Raw genomic sequence first — 17,029 nt, forward strand, 5'->3', positions numbered from 1 at the left:
GGGCTATACGCTTACCTGCTGCTCTCTGGCAGGTAGATCCATGCCCTCCTGGGTTTTAAAGGCACCTTAGAACACACATGCATCAACACTACATATGAGCGAGCGGAGGGAGGTTTGGAGTCTTCACACACCCCCGTTCTCTGCGGCCTGCTGGAGCGGGGGGGCTAGGAGAAGGAGTTGGCCGTCTGACTGGGGTTTGGAATGTGGGGCCTCCCTGCTGCTGCGGAGTCGGAGCGGTCTGTTTCTCTCCACCCCAGGGAAAAGGGTAACACCACCTGGGTCTGGGTGCAGTTTCCCCCTCCAGGGGCAGAGGTACCTAGACCCGGGGCTTAGAGTACGCTTGGGGAGTGTGATTGTGTGTACAGTGTCTCTCTATGTCTGTCTCCACGTTGGGTGAGTGTTGAGTAATTGCATATGAGAGCATGAGGGTGGGAATGGATGTTTGTATCTGTGTGTGCCTGTTTGTCTTTGTCCATATGTCAGGTCGGGTATCAGACGTCACCTCTCTGGGGACATCTCGGGCCCTCCAAGGTATGGAGGCCTATCTCCCCCACCACTTCCCCTGCCAGTGGCAGGTGCCCTCAGACATCGTTGCGTTGGTGGTTCTTTGTGTCCGGGAATGGGCGTCCAGGTACACACCGGCTCACTCCTTGGTGGCTGCTTGTCGGGGCCTGGAACCTGGGGCTCACTCGGGCCACTTTGGAGGTGGGGTGCCCTCGGCCTCTCGGCCTGGGGCGCGGTCACTCTGGCACCGCTGGCTGCCGGCAGAGCTGACGGGCACGTCACTGCAACCCCCCCTGGCTTCTGCTCCGCGGCTGCTGAGTGGATGTCTGGAGTTTTGATCTCCTCCATATCTGCTTCATGCCCTGGTGGACGAGGCTGTGGCTCCCCAGACCCTCTAGCAGATCATTACATGAAGGAACCTTTTAAAAACAAGCGCATTCATGCTCACAGGTGTACACACGGGTGCTCACACACACAAACTACACCCTTTTTGGCTCCTACCTTAAAGCACACTGTGCGCTGTCGATCTTGCATGCTGCACAATAATGTTTAATATTTATTATTTACTTTTTTCTTTCTCAACAGGTGATCCAGGTGATTGATATATGTATTTTTTTTGTCTGCTTATTTTGTTGTTTTTTGCCCTTTATCCCCGTACCTCTTCTCTGCTGTTTTTCTTTCCCTCTTTCTTTCTCCCTTTTCTTTTCCTCATTCAAGTCTGTCCCGTATCTAACAAGTGAAAATGAAAAATAAAATAAACAATAAAAGGTGAATCAAATAGATATTACGGCAAGGCTGGGATGGTCCATTTGGTAAAGTAAATCCGTTGGGCATCTTTCTTCGCCTTTAGACAATAATTCTGATAGCAAAAGAACCAAACGGGACAGGCAAAACAAAATAACAGAAAAAAAACAAAAAAAAAAACCCTTTGCTCTGCTTCTCTTCGTTTTTGACTGCACAATATTTTTAAGGTCATCTGATATAAAAACCCAGACCAGGAAAACCGCCTTCATGTTTTTCTGTGTTTTATCCTCAGTTACTTTGCAACAAAGGCATCTGCTGTGATGCTTACACCTTTGATAAAGTCTCACAAGTATCAGCTTTCTTTTTATAGATATAAAAATATAGATATGTACTGATAAGTACAGAATTATAATATTTCTGACTGTCTGAGGCAAAATTTCCCAGATTCAAATAGAATCAAATCGATTCAGGACCTTGTGAATCGGAATCGAATCAATTCTAGAAATCAGTGACAATACCCAGCCCTAGTGTAAACCTTACACACTGGGTGTGTAATAAATGTCTGTACAGGCTTCTTTTACAGTATTGATGACAACCATCATCAATTACTTCGTGTCATTCTGTCATACTTAAAAAAAACAACACAAATTTAACATCAAATTATGGCGTGCACAGTGTTTATCAGCACGATAATTCTGGGTGAGTAATGTGAGAGGAGCAGTCTGAGCGCTAACGTTAGCTGGCTGCACGACTCTGAGCTTCTTCAGTATGAAATCGAGCCTGCATCCATCAACCAATCAGCAGAGTCGTTGTGACCGACAGGGATGCTGCAGGAAGAGAACTGTGTGCATGACACCAACACATAATACTGTGTACATGTAAAGAATGTACACGCTTTTTCTTCTATATTTAGTTTTAATGCAGAACAGATGTCATACAAACACATTTGTAGACACACACGCACACATTTATAGAAAGACAGGTGATGTGTTTCTATTTACATCTGATCAAATAAATAAGGAGTACATGACATTGTCACATGACTGTTAACAGTGGACTGAGGAGCAGGATATGCAGGTGGGAAGTCACATGTTGAAATCTGCCATGTGCCTCTGAACAAAATGCTAGCAGCAGAGTCCAACACATGACTTATTAGGAAAATATTGACTTACATAAAATATGATGAAATACAACAACAAGGCACAAAAACTGAAATTCCTTTAAATATCAATTATTAAATAAACTACTAATGACTTTTACAGTTGAATATTTATGATTGTTAACAGGAAAAAGAACTTGGCCACAAAAAAAAAAATCATTTGTACTTCACGTATTTACAGTTTAGTAATTACTGGACAGTTAATAAATCCATCACCTGTGTTTATTAATTTTTTTTCTAATGAGGCAGGTTTGGGGCTCCGTGCACTGCTCTGGCTGTCGTGAACATTTACTCGTGGTTATGTCTTTAAAGTTCTAGTCACTGGAAGGAACAGTCTGACTTTAACATGGTGACCACAATCAATCAGTGTGACCAGAAGCTGATGATCAATAACTGACACTGTGTGCAGGTATCAGGTGCGTTCATGTTGGCTTCACTGAACAGTCTTCTAGTCTCAACAGTCTGAATCTATAGCAGGCGGATCCAGGAGAGGAAGTCCTGATCATGACGAGGCCTCTCACCCCAGCCCTCAGACACGACCAGCTTGGTCAGCTCCTCACTCTACAAGTTACCAACTCACAAAGTGCAGATCACAAACTCTGAGGGGCTTTTCCTCTTCTTTTGGAGCCAACACATCCCCCTACAGACAGTCTAAACGCAGCCAGTCACAGAGAGTTCGATATAAAGTACCGCTCCTTTAAAGGACGGTTTGGTCTTTGTGGGATTAACGGAGGGATTAAAGCTGCCTTCATATCAAGCAGACATTAACACAAAGAACAATCTGACCTCACCGAACGGTGGCGTTACCAACACCCCGCTGCTCCGGGTGGTCCAAATACCCCAACCAAGCTCTGGTGATTCAGAGGTGACTGTTCAAAGACTCATTATCACCAAGGAATGGGTGGTCTCTGATAAAATCACCATCAAACAAATGAAATATGAAGGCCGTAATTTCTGCAACAAGACCTCTGACAACAAAGAGGTGAGTCTGGTGCTGACAATGTAGACCTCCATATTTTTAAAATCCAAAAATCCATATTCTGAAATTTAAAATCAGTGATCGAGTGCTGCAGTAATTCCAAACCACTGCATCAGTCTGACCTCTGAGTCACAAGAGTTGGGGCTTCAGGGAGGTCAGGTGAAGAGGTGAAATGCTCGGCACACAGCACACACTCAACCTGGTCGCTTTTTACACCGGGAATGAACGTGAGTTTAGTGGTTAGTCCTCTCACAGTGGAGCTTTAAAGTTTAAGTTTAAGTGGCTGCAGTTTGGAGCTTTAAGCGATCCCTTAGTGTAGTCCTGATTCAACCTGGACAGAAAATGATGTAATAACCCTGTGCAAAACACGGCATCCTGCACAGAAAGGTGCTGCCATCAAGATTTCCAATAAGATATTTACATTTCTCAGATAGCAGAAAGAATTCTAACTGCAGACTTTATATACACATATGATAACTTCTTTGTTTTAATATTTCACCCCCCTGAACATTTGTGCCATTACCACATGCTAGAACAGCTTTTCCTTTCATGCTCACATAAATTAAATAATTATGTCATCGTTAAAACTTGAGCAGCTTGTCATTGTTACATCTTTGGTTATAAACTGAGAGTCGTAACATGTAGAGGAGAGCTCGGACAACTCTTTCTTCAGCTCAGGCTCTGAAACCTTTCCCTCAGGTTCTTCACGATGCTCTGCTGACCTTCCGCCTTCGGTCCTGAGGTTGATCCTGTTTTCTGGGAAACATCTTGATCAGCAGACAATGCTGTGGACTTGTTCTGCTCGGTTTTGGCCTTCAGTTCCTCCCTCTGTTGGTATTCGTCAGACTCCTGGTAGGCCCGGCACCGGTCGATGACAGCCATGATGGAGATCTTCTCTCTGCTGGTGGGTGAACGGATCTGGACGTAACTTTCATCTTTTTTGTCTCTGGCTGTTACTTCTGGCTCTGGAAGCTTCTCCATGACAATGATCTTGTGTTCGGGGTCGTTTGTTAGGGGGGCCTCAGCTGCAATGTAGTAACCGTCGTTTGCCACCTGGTCCTGGAGCTTTTGGAACTCACTCATCTGAGATTCACTCAGCCGAGGATCCAGGGAATTGGCTCTGAGGAGCCGTCTGCTGCGTTCCTCCCGGCTGGCATTTCTGTGAGGCCTTTGTGAAGAAACCCTTCTGGGAGCTTCATCAGCGAGGAAGCGGCCTGAGGAGCAGCTGGAGTGCCTCCTCAGACTGCTGTCGAATTGCTCCGGGATGGATTGACTCCGACTGACTGCGCTCTTCTGGGAGCAGCTGTTGGCGGAGTACTTGGAACGGAGTTCCTGGACATCGGGCCAGTTGAAGCCTTCGAGGGGAGGAGGTGGACTGAGGGGGCTGCGAGAGTGAGGCCGGCCCGAGGAGACGCCCCTGGAGTTTCCCGCTGAGCTGGAGGTGAAGCCGAGGGTTAAAGACCTCATGTGGTCTACGGGACTCAGCGGCAAAGAAGTTGCCTGCTTATGAGAAACCAGCGGCAGAGTCAGGCTGGATTTACCTGCCAGAAAAAAAACAAAACAAACAAAACATATTTAAATCAATCTTAAATTTGATCGTTACAATGTTCCGATAACTTACAGAAATGATTAACAAAAGCCATAATAATCCATAAACATATGTTTGGCTTCTACATAAATCAAACAATGGTACCACATGCAGCTGTGATATTTTACTTCAGCTTCAGGAAAGATGAGCTCATCACTTTAGGCTGTTCAGATTATAATCTGCCCCTAAGCAGCGCATTTTACCATCTTTACCTGAAGGTGGCAGTACAGTGTTATAACTACATGTGGTACCATTGTTTTTTTGTTTTTCTTTTCATGCAGCGGGCGCAGACTAAGCGTGTGTGGGCAGGTTGGACTGATCGGTTGCTCAACAGGAAATGGTTTATTTAAAGAAGCAGAGTTTGCTGAAGGCAGGGCAGGCTCAGGCTGAGCAGGACTGAATATATACCCAGTTTTGCAAACACACAGAACAAACATTTACAACAATTAATCTCTTAACATCCAGCAGGTCGTCGAGCCCGTGCAGGACTCAGAGTATGGTCAGGGTTAACATCACACTTTTCCCATACATGGTATAAAAAAAAGATAAATTTTTAATCCAGTCTCTCCTGTGTGTTATCACCTTACAGGTGTACTATCTGATTTTCTAAATTAAAATTTCATATAAAATGGATAGGTTGACGATCGATAACCCTAACTGTACCACAAAAGGTCACTGACGACCTGGTGAATGTCAAGAAGTCAAAAGAGAATTAAATACAGTTTCTGAATTGCGTTGGTTGAAGATTTAGTGGTCCTATGGTCACATAGACAATCAATAGATAGATTTCCTTGAGGATTGCTGGTTTGAAATGTTAAGCAGCGTGCAAAGTGACGTACCCAAACCTTCCCTCTCCTCCACCACACGGGCTAAGCTTTTCTTTCCAAAGAGGAGACCCTGACTTCGCTGTCGGACCACCGGACTGGAGGTTTTGATTCGCTGACTGTACTGACGAGCCAGGTGGAGGACTTTGCTTGCCATCTTGTCCACTTCGACCACCTGGTCTGAAGCGCTACTGGGGTGGTCCTTTTCTGCCTCCACCTTCAGCTGGGTGACATGAGGCACTGGAGCCCTGAGGACGGCGGCCTCTTCCCCAAACATCTTTAGCGTTTCCCTCACGCTTCCTGTCCGGTTCACCTCTGAGGCTTTGGGCTTGAGGGGCATAGGGCTTGTCGACTCTTCTTTGATTGTTCTGAGATCAGAAGCTCTGCTTTCTTGGGAAGAGTTTTTGGTTGGGAAAGAAAGGCCGGAGATCCTGGAGGTTACTGCAGCTTCTTTGGTTCGATCCTGCCCTCCATCTTCAGTCTGGGATTTTTTGATGTCTCGCTCCATCGCCTGCCAGATCTTAATCATTTCAGATGAAGGTTTGAAGTTTTCATCATCAGAGAGATTATCCTGCACACTTTGAGACCTGGACCTCTGGCTGCCTTCTGAATCTTCTGGATCAGTGCTTCTTTGTTCAGACTTCAAAGAGTCCAAAGAACCACTACAGCCCATAAGATCCTGGGTGTTTTGGGGTAAAGCAGAGTGTGACTCTGCATAAGTAGGGTCCACAGTGGAGGTGGAGGAGGTCGAGGTGCTGTTGAACCGGCTGACGGAGCTCCTGACCAACCCAGATGGGATGTATGTGAGGCTCTCTCTGCGCCGAAGACTGAAAGTGGCATCTTGGTTTTCAGCATTTTCATAGTAACTCTTGATTTTCCCAATGAGCAGCTGGTCCTGCTTGGACAGCGTGGAGTCCCGTCTTCGCCTAATGCTTCGGTCGCTGTCAAAGAGACTGTCATCTCGAGGAGACAACATGGTCAAATCGGACCCACCGAAGGTCTCTGCAGGATCGGCAACAAAGCTGCAGAGCCGCGGAGGTCGGTCGTCTGCTTCGGCACTCAGGCTGAGGCTGCTGCCACTCCTGCTGGGTAACCGAGGTGAAGGACAACCGAGTGAGCAGGCATCATCCTGGGCCACGGTGCCTCGCTTGATGCTGTTGGTGAAGTGCTGGGCGATGGCGCTAGCTTTGTCCAGGACGGAGGACGGGAGGATGCTGGCGGCTTTGCCTTCCTTCTCTGCTGTCTCCTTCTCGTTGTCCTCATCATCAGAGGACTCCCCACTGCTCAAGGTCTTCAAATCTGAATCAGGTGTAGCTGAGGATGGCTCCTCTGTGGGTTCTGGATCTACTTCAGGTTTCAGGTTGTCTGACTTTCGACAGGAATTGGAGATGTTGGAAGGGGTTGGATCAGTGAAATGTTCTGGTTCTGAGATTGGTTCAGACATCTTCTCCTGTGGTAGCTTCTCTACAGCTGGCTGGACAGGACAAAAATACAGAAGCAGTAATTAGAGGTGGGAAATACAGCCATGATGCAAGCGATTACGACCACCTGCAAACACCCCCCACCCCTCAAAATCAACAAGCACTGACAACCCAGAGATTGGGTGATCTGGAGATGGCCTCACAACTGCAAGTCAGCGACTGAGTGTTACTTACCTGCTTAGGTGTCGGCTCGGTGCCACCTGGCTCTTCTTCTTCAGGGAGTTTGTTAGAAATGTCTGAAGAGACGCTGCCTCCCTCTGTCTCCTTCAGCAAAAAACAAACAGAACAGGAAGTCAAGAAATGCTGGAGGAAAAGAAAAGTTTTTATAATATGATTTTAAAAAATCAAACCAAGAAGTCATTAGTGTCGTTCATGGAAAAGCTGCTTACTCGGTTTTAAAGAGTGTCTGTTATTATTGTGTGAACTGAACCTTTATTTATTACATGATACAGACCAGCCATCAATGCAAATCAATGCAAATCAATGCTGTGAGAGGCAGCAGCAAATGTCCAGTTCATCCAACCACACCTAGAAACGCGGGATCACCAATCTTCAATCTTATTCATGCTCACAGCAATAAAGACAAAGATGGATGTAAAGCTGCAGGACGAATGTTCGAAGCTCCCAGAGAAACAAAAACAAAAACAACAACTTTTAAACTTTGCAAAGATAAAAAGCCAAAATCAGTCAAAGAGCTGTTCTCATTCTTTAATATGACAGGAACAGTTTTTGGGAAGTCCTTGTTTGTTTGTTCTCCAGAGTCGGGTGTTTCAGTGCATACAGACAACCTTCACTTAAAGCCCAAATGTTTTTGCTTTACATCCGCCAACAACTGCTCACACTGTCAAGGCAATACACCAGACAATTACATCCACGCTCTTTGGTTCTGTCCACCAGTGCAGAAGTTTTGGCACGAGATGTGTGAAACTTATCAAAGTGTCTGAAATGTAAAATTCCAACCTCCCCTTTAGTATGCTTGTTGGGAAATTTGGATGATGTCACTACAGAAACGAATACAGTCCACATGGTTTTTACTGCCCTATGCATCGCCAAGAAAACGGTCCTCATGAACTGGAAAAATAAAAATAATCTTAATTCTAGCCAATATAGAAACTATCTAATAGATCACATTAGTCTCGATATAGCCTCTGCCACCACATTAGATCAATCCCTCTGGGCTCCTTTGATCAGCTCCATCACCTAGCAGGGGTAGGGGGTCGTGGTTTGGTCCCGCCTTGGCTATTGTGGTTGATGTGGAGGTTGGGACTGGCTTAGGGCACCTGGAGGACCCCTAGAGACGTTATCCCTGGAGGGCTTAACCTGGGGGTTGTGTTCATAACCTGGTTAGTGGCTCTGGTCGCTCTTAGAGGTTGTTCTCCTCGTGGCTGCGTGCAGCGGGGCTGGAGGATGGTCTGTGCTGGCGGACGTAGGTTACTGGCCTGGTGGCCTGGCTGCCCCTGAGTGGATCCGGGGCAGGCGTGGGGGATTTGGGGTTCGGGGGTGCTTCGCCTCCGCGCTGGGGCTCTGGCTGGGCCTTGGGGGCTTCGGTCCTCGTCGGTGTGTCGCCGAGGTTGTGGGCGGGTGGGTGCACGGGGGCTCAGCCCTGGCGCAGGGGGCCTCTTGTGCATCGGCCTAACTGGGGGGCTCTTTAACTGGCAGGGAGGTTGTTCCATCCTTGCAGGAGTCCACTCTGCAGATGGGGGAGAGACATAGGAGAGGTGGAGAATAAACTTAACATGGGTGTCTGTTGTCTTGTGTAGTCTGGGAGATGATTGAATGTTGGGGTGGGTACAGTTTCCTCTGCGGTGGGGTAGGGTGGGCTGCCCCGGGTCCTGTGGGGCTTGGCGGTGCTGCTGCCGTAGGCCCCGGTCTGGATGGGCCTGGGCTCCCTTGCCTTGGTGGATACCAGAGGACGGGGGTGCCTACTGGGGTCAGCGGGGGAGCTGGCCCTAGGGAGGGGCATCCTCCCCTCCCTTCTTTTCCTCCCCATCCCTGGCTACCTCCCTCTTCCCGCTCCACCACACCGACCCACACAGGTAGGGCCTTGGGGTGCGGGTGTGTCACCAGGGTGCAGGGGAGACATCCCCCCCCCCTCTGTCCTCTTCTGGCCACCTGTGCCTCAATTTTATCTCACAACTTAGACATCCACATTACTTACACTCTCATAACACACACACATATATATATATATATATATAGGGCCTTGAGGGTGGGCACGTTAACAGTGTCCAGTAGACGGTCTGTGTATTCAAACCTACCTCTGGCGCCGGTGCCCACCTCTCAATTTTAAATCCATGTAGACATTGAGGGTTCTCGGGAGGGGCCGTGCTAACACCTGCTGTTCTCTGGCAGCAGCACCATGCTCTCCCTTGTTTTAAATGCACTTTAGAGCAACACGCAGCAACACTACACATGAGCGGGAGAAGGGAGGTATGGGGTCTTAACACACCCCCGTTCTCTACTAGCCATCGGGGCGGGGGGGCTGGGAGGAGATGCTGGCTGTCCGACTGGCCTCCCTGCTGCTGCGGAGCCTGGGACGGTCTGCTTGCCTCCACCCCGGAGGGAAGGGTAACATCTCTTGGGTCTGGGTGCCGTTTCCCCCTCTGGGGGCGAGGGTACCTGGACCCGGGGTATAGAGTATGTTTGAGGAGTGTGATTGTGTGCACATGTCCATTTATGTTTATCCCTATGTTGGGTGAGTGCTGAGTGTTTGTATATGTGTGCATGAGGGTGGGAATGCATGTCTGTGTCTGTGTGTGCCTGTTTGTCTGTGTCTATATGTCAGGTCGGGTCTTAGACTCCACCTCTCTGGGAACTCCCAGGCCCTCCAAAGTGTGGAGGCCTATCTCCCCTCACCACACTCCCTGCCGGTGACTGATGCCCTCAGGGGTCGGTGCATTGGTGGTTCTTGGTGTCCGGGGCTGGGCGCTCAGGTATGTACCAGCTCACTCCCGGTGGCTACTTGGCGGGGCCTGGCGCCTGTTGCTCGGTCAGGCCTCTTCTGGGGCGCGGGGGGCCCTCGGGCCTCCGGCCTCTGTGCCTGTGGCTCGGTTCACTCTGGCACAGCTGGTTGCCGACAGAGCCGGCGGGCACGCCGGTGCAGCCCCCTCTAGCTTCTGCCCGGTGGCTACTGGGTGACCCCTCGTCTGGGGATCCTCAGCCCTTCCCATGAAGGTGGCACGGATGCCCCTCCGGTGGTCCTCCTTGGGCTCTTGCCTCCTGGGGCCTCTGGATGTCTGGGGCCTGGATCTCCTCCATGCCTGCTTCATGCCCTGGGGGACAGGGCTATGGCTCTCTACATCCTCTTGCAGACCATTAGATGGGGAAACCATTTGAATACAAGTGCGCCGATCCACATAGGTGTGCACACGGGTGTTCACTGTTCATAGACATAAACTACACCTTTGTTGGCTGCTATTTCCAAGCACATTATGCGCTGTCGGTCCTGCTTGCTGCACAACAACATTCAATATTTAGTATTTACTGCTGTTTACAATTAGCTAGATTAATGCGATGGTGTTGTGTTTAGTATGTTGCTTTGTTTTTTTTCGCTTGTTTTCTATTCTTTTTCTCTCAACAGGTGATCCGGGAGATATTTTTTTTTCCCCTTTCTCACTGTCCCTCTCCCCTTCTGTTTTTCTTTTCCTTCCTCTTTCTTTCTCCCTTTCCTATCCCTCACTCATGTCTGTCTGTAACAACTGAAAATAAAATAAAATAAATAATAAAAACAAAGGTCGATCAAATGGACCAATACGGCAATGCCATTGTTAGAAAGCCCACTGTTTACACGTTATTTGCTTGGTTGAAGTGTTGTGGTTTGTCGATAGATAGTGTTTGCGCTGTGGAATTTGATATGTCCTACGTCATTGAACTCACCATGTCTATGCTGACGCTCCTTGAATGCACCACTCTGTGCCGTGTGCTGCTAGTCTGCCTTTGTAGCTGCTGATAGCCAGCATTTTTCCTTGTGTCTTCTCACCAGTATCTCGTGGGTTTTGGTTTATTGCTGTGTGTGAATGCCAGAAGGTGGGTTCTGTTTACATGATGTTGTGTATGTCAGCTGCTATTGTGTGCATTTGTTCCCTCGTGGCTATGCTAATGTAATCCTATGCTAATACGCTAATATGCTATGTAAGCTACTAAGCTAGTTAATGCTAATTATAAATCTTGTGTAATTGTTGAAGTTGTTATAGATGTGAGTGTTGAATACAGTTCCTTGTGCTATCTCTGTGCTAGAATAATGTCTAGATATGTTGAATATTTTATGTGTGCTGTACTGATAGTTGCTTTATGTATCATTACTACAGACCACAGCTGAATAAATCTCCTAAACTTGGAAGCTGCCTCCGTGTTCTTTAACCGGAACACACCCACCATACCTTGCCGCTCTAAATCAAATCAGCTAAACTCCCGGAGACAACATTCTCTCCATTTTAGCCATGATGATCCATTTGGCAAAATAAATCCATTGGGTATCCTTGTTGGTCTTCAGACAACAATTCTGACGGCTAAAGAACCAAATGGGACAGGCAAAAGGAAAAAAAAACAACAAAAAAACAAAAAACATTTGATCCAAGAAAAACTGTCAGTGTGCCTCATTAACCTGCTCACATTTCACATTTCTGTTTACAATAAACAACTTCTAAAGTCAATGTCCCCAACTGAAGGAGGCACTGAAGGAGGTACTGACGGAGACACTGCAGGAGGCACAGAAGTCAATGAGATTATTTCTCAGTGTGAAAATGTAGAGCACTCGTGTTGTTGGAAAACATAACAGAAAATGCTTTTGTGGTTAAAGGAGGTTGTTTTTCCCGCTGCTGTGGAATAATGTGCATGCCCGGGATTGCTACAATACAGCGCTGGTGTCCTGACCTGGTACTGATGTCATTCAGACATCAAACTGATGTCATGATCAACAAACCAAATAATGTTCCAGACACTGACCACAGTATGGCCTTCAGTGAAAAGATTACGGTGGGCAGCTGGATATTTTTCAGCTGAAGCACTTTGCATGAGGTATGTGGCATGGACCTGTTCTTTATTTCCACCTTTGAAAAGCAAACATGGGACATAATATTTGGGCAGCTAGCTCAGTGACTTTGGGCTGTACAGACACTGTGAGCTGCATTCATATCAGCAACCAACCTAAAAACAGGACCTGGTCACTCACCTCCTCACACAGACTCTCACAGACTTCTTCCTAAGTTACACCTGTTGGTGTGTGAATTAGCTACAGTAGTAGGTTACCCTGGATATTTATGCACATTTCTGCTTTTAATAATCACAAAATAAAGTGCTGCACCACTCTTTGCCATAATAAGAATAATAACGGCATAAATCTCTTTCGGGTTTAGATGCTCAGTTTGGTCAACTTTTTTCTATTGTAGGAAACATCATCTTCAAATGTTTTGTTTTTAAACACCAGAGTATGTATTTATTCAAACAGCAGAGGACCCAGGATGGAACCTTGTGGAGCTCCACGTGTTAGCTAACCAACTAGCCATCAGAACAAGAGCATACTGCTTGTTTTTAAGTCTCTTATAATGGATTAGAACTAGTAGAACTCTTAGGTCAGGTGATAAGTTGCTTCTGATTGTTCCTAGAAGCAGACTAAGACACAGAGGTGACCGGGCCTTTGCCATTGCTGTGCCTAAACTTTGGACCAGTCTGCCTCTTCAAATGAGGATCTCTCCAACACTCAACATTTTTAAATCCCGTCTGAAAACACATCTTTACTCCCTAACTTTTGACTGTGACTGAGTTTTTGTTTTGTTCTCGTTGTGTCTTTGTCTTTGTTTCACTTTTTAGTTTGTACAGCACTTTGGTCAACTGTGTTGTTTTTAAATGTGCTTATAGATAAACAGATTGATAAGATTCACAGAGCTTCAAGACTTTAGAGATGATGACTGAGGTCATGAGTGCTCATAAAACCTCAGCATCTTTCTGATTTGATAGATGTGAGGTTTTAACAAAGCTGACGCTTCCAGTCTTTGTACTAATCTAAGCTAAACCTTTTGCAAAGAAAGTGACCCATCTGAAACAATCTGACTCAAGGAAAACAAAAAACAATGAATTTCATCCAAACATTGTCAGTTCCTTTAAACGCTGCCCCATGTGGTCACCCTGCGATAGTTAAGTGTGTTGAACCCAAGCATGCAGCTCGGCTGGTGTTAGATGCCCATGCAGCAGTTACTTTGAGCTCCACAGCAGCATCCTTGTAGCGCATTACAGGGGCTGTGGGTGATGAAGACTGGGCTGGCACCGGAAAGCCTCACCGTCCCCGCGGCGGAAAAGAAGGCCTGGACAGTGACGTGCCAGCAGGAGATGGCAGCGAGCACGGAGCTGGCAAAGTCGTCTACCTGCTTGTCCTCCAGCAGAGCATCATCCAACTGACCCGCCTCTTCCACGCTGCACAGCAGGCGCTCTAGTGAGTCCTTCCTGCTGCCGAGCTCCGCCTCCTCCTCCGTGACAAACTCCCCCAGCATGCTGCTGCTGACGGCGGCCCGCAGAGAGCACCTGTCATCTGAGCACTGCAGGACGTCACACACTATCATGTTTCTGCTTCCTAAAACTAAAATGTGGCTCTGACAGCAGGACTGACCCTCAGTAACCCTTACCGAAACATCGCTCATAAGAACACATCAGAAAAATCACAGAGTCATAAACAGAAGAAACAGTCTTTAAATCTGAGCAACAGCAAGCAGGTGTGTGTTCAATGAGTTTGGGTCTTACCTCCAGGAGCGCTGAGAGTCCAGCAGGGGATTCAGCAGAAGAACAAGAGCAAAAAGATTTGTTAGACACAACAGCTTTACCTGTGAACATCTGCAGCTTTAATCAGCCCAGAGAGCAACAGGCCTCAGAATCCTCACAGTGTTTTCTACCACGCTAACCCTTATTAGGTCCACAGCGGGTCAATCTGTTAGAGTCCAGACATTTTATTGAATTTTGCCTGAAATAAACATTTGCAAAATATTATAAGAGATAACCTAGAGGTCCAAATGCATGTCTGAGAAGGAAATCTAAAACCTGGGCAGAATACAACCTAAACAAAAACGTTCCAAGAAAAACTACTATGAGGACAAAAGTCACAAAAGTGGACATACTGATCAAAGATTTATCAAAATCGATTTCAATGAAATGACTTTACCTTTATTGCTTTTCAGGGTTTGTTTGATTGGCTCTGGAGAGGAAACAAAACTGGTCGTTACACATCAATAACAACAAGATACCTTGATCAGTAATCCAGGTAATCTGATTACCTGACTGTCGGCGGCCCTGACGAGCATCTCGTGGGAACTCGTCAGAGTGGCAGGATGTGGCTTTCTTCAGGCGCTCAGGACTGTAACGGTACTTGGAAGGATCTACAGGGAAGCAACAACAACACAGAGGAGCATTTCATCACATCCTTATTAATCTTTGCTTTTATTAATCTTCTACAGCAGAAGAGATGTTTACTCACAGATGGAGTCCATCTCCAGGATAGCTTCTTTTGCCTGAAACACACAACTAACCATTACTGGTGTCTGCACTGGTCACCTGGAGCGATATGGGTGAGTATACTGATGTTTCTGACCTTCTGTGGGATGATGGCTTGGTGGTTTTCCACAATGATGCGTTTGATGTGATGAGCCCAGAGCTTCTTCTCCTCCACCGTCTTAGCCTGAAACATTAAAAGACAAAAACATGGAGTGAACTCCGATCCTCTCAGGCTTAAATATGTTGGCTGGCGGGTGGAGGTCGACTCACCTGGACGGTGTGAGGCTGTTTGGGGTTTTTGTAATGCATGACGCTGAAACTCAGGGAGTCTTTGGCGTTTTCGTTGAGCGTCAGTGTGGAGCACTGAAACCAAGAGACAGAACTAAGAATCAAACCTGCACTTAAACCAAAGACCTGAAAACCTGCAGCTCTTAGATGTTTGTCTGCTGCCACTCACAGAGATGTGCGTCTTGTAGACATAGTGTTCGCCACGACGTTTGGTGATGAGCAGCACCCGGTCAAAGAGAAAGAGCGTTCTTTCATTTCTGGCTCGATGGACCTTGAAGTTTCCCTCCAGAACTAATTCTCCGTATGTGGTGAGATCAGGACCTTTCCAGTTTAGCAGCAGTGACTGAACCTCCTGAAGAACCAAACACAGAAACACTCAGACACTCCTGCCTTTGGTTGTTTTGGTTTGTTTTTAAGGAAGGAAGCCCTGAAACAACTTTGTAGAAAAAGGAAGTTCAACCTTTCCAGATTTAATTTCCTTTATCAGAGCAATTCAGTGCAGGGCTTCCTGTTTGAAAATGTCACCACTGGGAGCAAACTCTCTCTAAACTAAAATAAATAGTTCTTATCTGGGACACACCTCTCTTACATTTACCTTCTGATAAGAACTTCATCTGCACAGCCTAAAAGTTATTTTCTATAATAATAATAATAATAATAATTATGTATACTTTATTGATCCCAGTGGGGAAATTCCTCTTTGCATTTAACCCATTCACCATTGGGCGCCCGGGGAACAGTGTGTAGGGACGGTACCTTGCTCAGGGGTACCTCAGGGTAGCCGTTCAGTGGATTCGAACCCTCAACCTTCCGATCATGGGGCCGCTGCTCTACATACTGAGCTATCACTACCCCAATATTTTCTTTTCACTTTATAGCCATAATTACAGTGTGTATAGAATAAACTTTGTTTTGCCATTAGTTACCTGGAGTCGGACGGCGTGTTCGTGTTTTCTCTTCATGTCATTAATGTACCATGCCACTCCCGTCATAGTGTAGAGGGCCTCCTCTACCACCTCATAACCGTCATCGTCTGGGTCAAAATGCTTCTCTATCTCCTAAAGAAAACCATTACAAACACCAACAAATCAGCATAAAGTCATGTTCAGTTTAACCCGTTCATGCATGAATTATGACAACCTCAATCTGGATATTTTTCTTAAGTATTTTTATTCATCTTTAGGCATGAAAAAAAAAGAATTTTGAACTTCATTATTTTTTAAACACTTAGGTGGACAACTGTGTATGGAGTGACACATCAGTGTCTAATGTATCAGTGTCTAATGTAGTGGTTTATGTGCAAGTATACCATCAACACTGACACAAATACCTGAAAACAGCCTTTGAATAGCTGTCCACTGTAGTGACCACTATGCATCAAAAGGTTAAAACATACAATTTTATGCAGATGATACCAATTTATTTATGTAAAATGAAAGTGACACGATCACACTGTAGCTTCAAACCAAATAACCAAAAAGTCTGACAAATATTCCCCAATACATGCTTGAAAGTATATATAGTCTAAAAAAATAAAAGAAGACTCCCAAAAGGTTGATTCTGTTCATCTGGACGTTTTCAGTGGGAGAAATCATCACTTATCCAAGTGACTTCTTCAGTCTCAGCTGACTGCAGGTTTCCCCAACTTTATAAACAGTACCTTTGCACAATAACTGAAATGTTCACTGAATGAACAATGGGCTGTGAGGTCAGTTCGTTGATCCTTAATATGAAAATTGTCATGACCATGGATAAACAACCATTAATCAATGAACACTGATCAAAACCTATTGGTCAATGGCCACAAATACCATTCACAGAGAGTTCGGGAATGGCTGCAATCACAGCATTGTAAGATGGTGACAGATGTACCTTTAGGCCCCCTCCTCAATTCAGAGATGGGCTTTCCCTTTTCATGTGGCCTCCTTGACTCCCCGCTCAAATCAGCATTCCTCCCTGTCCATGATGTGTACATCCTCATCATTA

At 46.2% G+C, this 17,029-nt stretch overlaps 1 protein-coding gene across 3 annotated transcripts in view; it reads right to left on the bottom strand.

The window, feature by feature from the left end:
* Nucleotides 1–2,154: 2,154 nt before the first annotated feature.
* The window catches only part of plekhg3 (pleckstrin homology and RhoGEF domain containing G3), a 30,103-nt gene continuing 15,228 nt past the window's right edge, over nucleotides 2,155–17,029 (bottom strand). For 2 of the 3 annotated variants that reach the window (XM_006793424.3, XM_087852582.1), the window contains 11 exons: nucleotides 15,970–16,101; nucleotides 15,213–15,395; nucleotides 15,026–15,118; nucleotides 14,853–14,939; nucleotides 14,739–14,772; nucleotides 14,539–14,640; nucleotides 14,427–14,459; nucleotides 14,012–14,022; nucleotides 7,454–7,543; nucleotides 5,814–7,272; nucleotides 2,155–4,927 (listed from right to left, as the gene is read on the bottom strand). In XM_006793424.3, coding sequence (XP_006793487.1) covers nucleotides 4,056–4,927; nucleotides 5,814–7,272; nucleotides 7,454–7,543; nucleotides 14,012–14,022; nucleotides 14,427–14,459; nucleotides 14,539–14,640; nucleotides 14,739–14,772; nucleotides 14,853–14,939; nucleotides 15,026–15,118; nucleotides 15,213–15,395; nucleotides 15,970–16,101 — 3,096 coding nt within the window. In that variant the 3' untranslated portion in view covers nucleotides 2,155–4,055. Of the gene's footprint in view, nucleotides 4,928–5,813; nucleotides 7,273–7,453; nucleotides 7,544–13,554; nucleotides 13,810–14,011; nucleotides 14,023–14,426; nucleotides 14,460–14,538; nucleotides 14,641–14,738; nucleotides 14,773–14,852; nucleotides 14,940–15,025; nucleotides 15,119–15,212; nucleotides 15,396–15,969; nucleotides 16,102–17,029 lie in introns of all 3 variants that reach the window. The other variant, XM_087852581.1, reaches the window with a different exon arrangement.

Source organism: Neolamprologus brichardi, chromosome 15 (assembly GCF_056152115.1).
Source record: "Neolamprologus brichardi isolate AB-2024 chromosome 15, ASM5615211v1, whole genome shotgun sequence".
NCBI classification, from domain to species: domain Eukaryota; kingdom Metazoa; phylum Chordata; class Actinopteri; order Cichliformes; family Cichlidae; genus Neolamprologus; species Neolamprologus brichardi.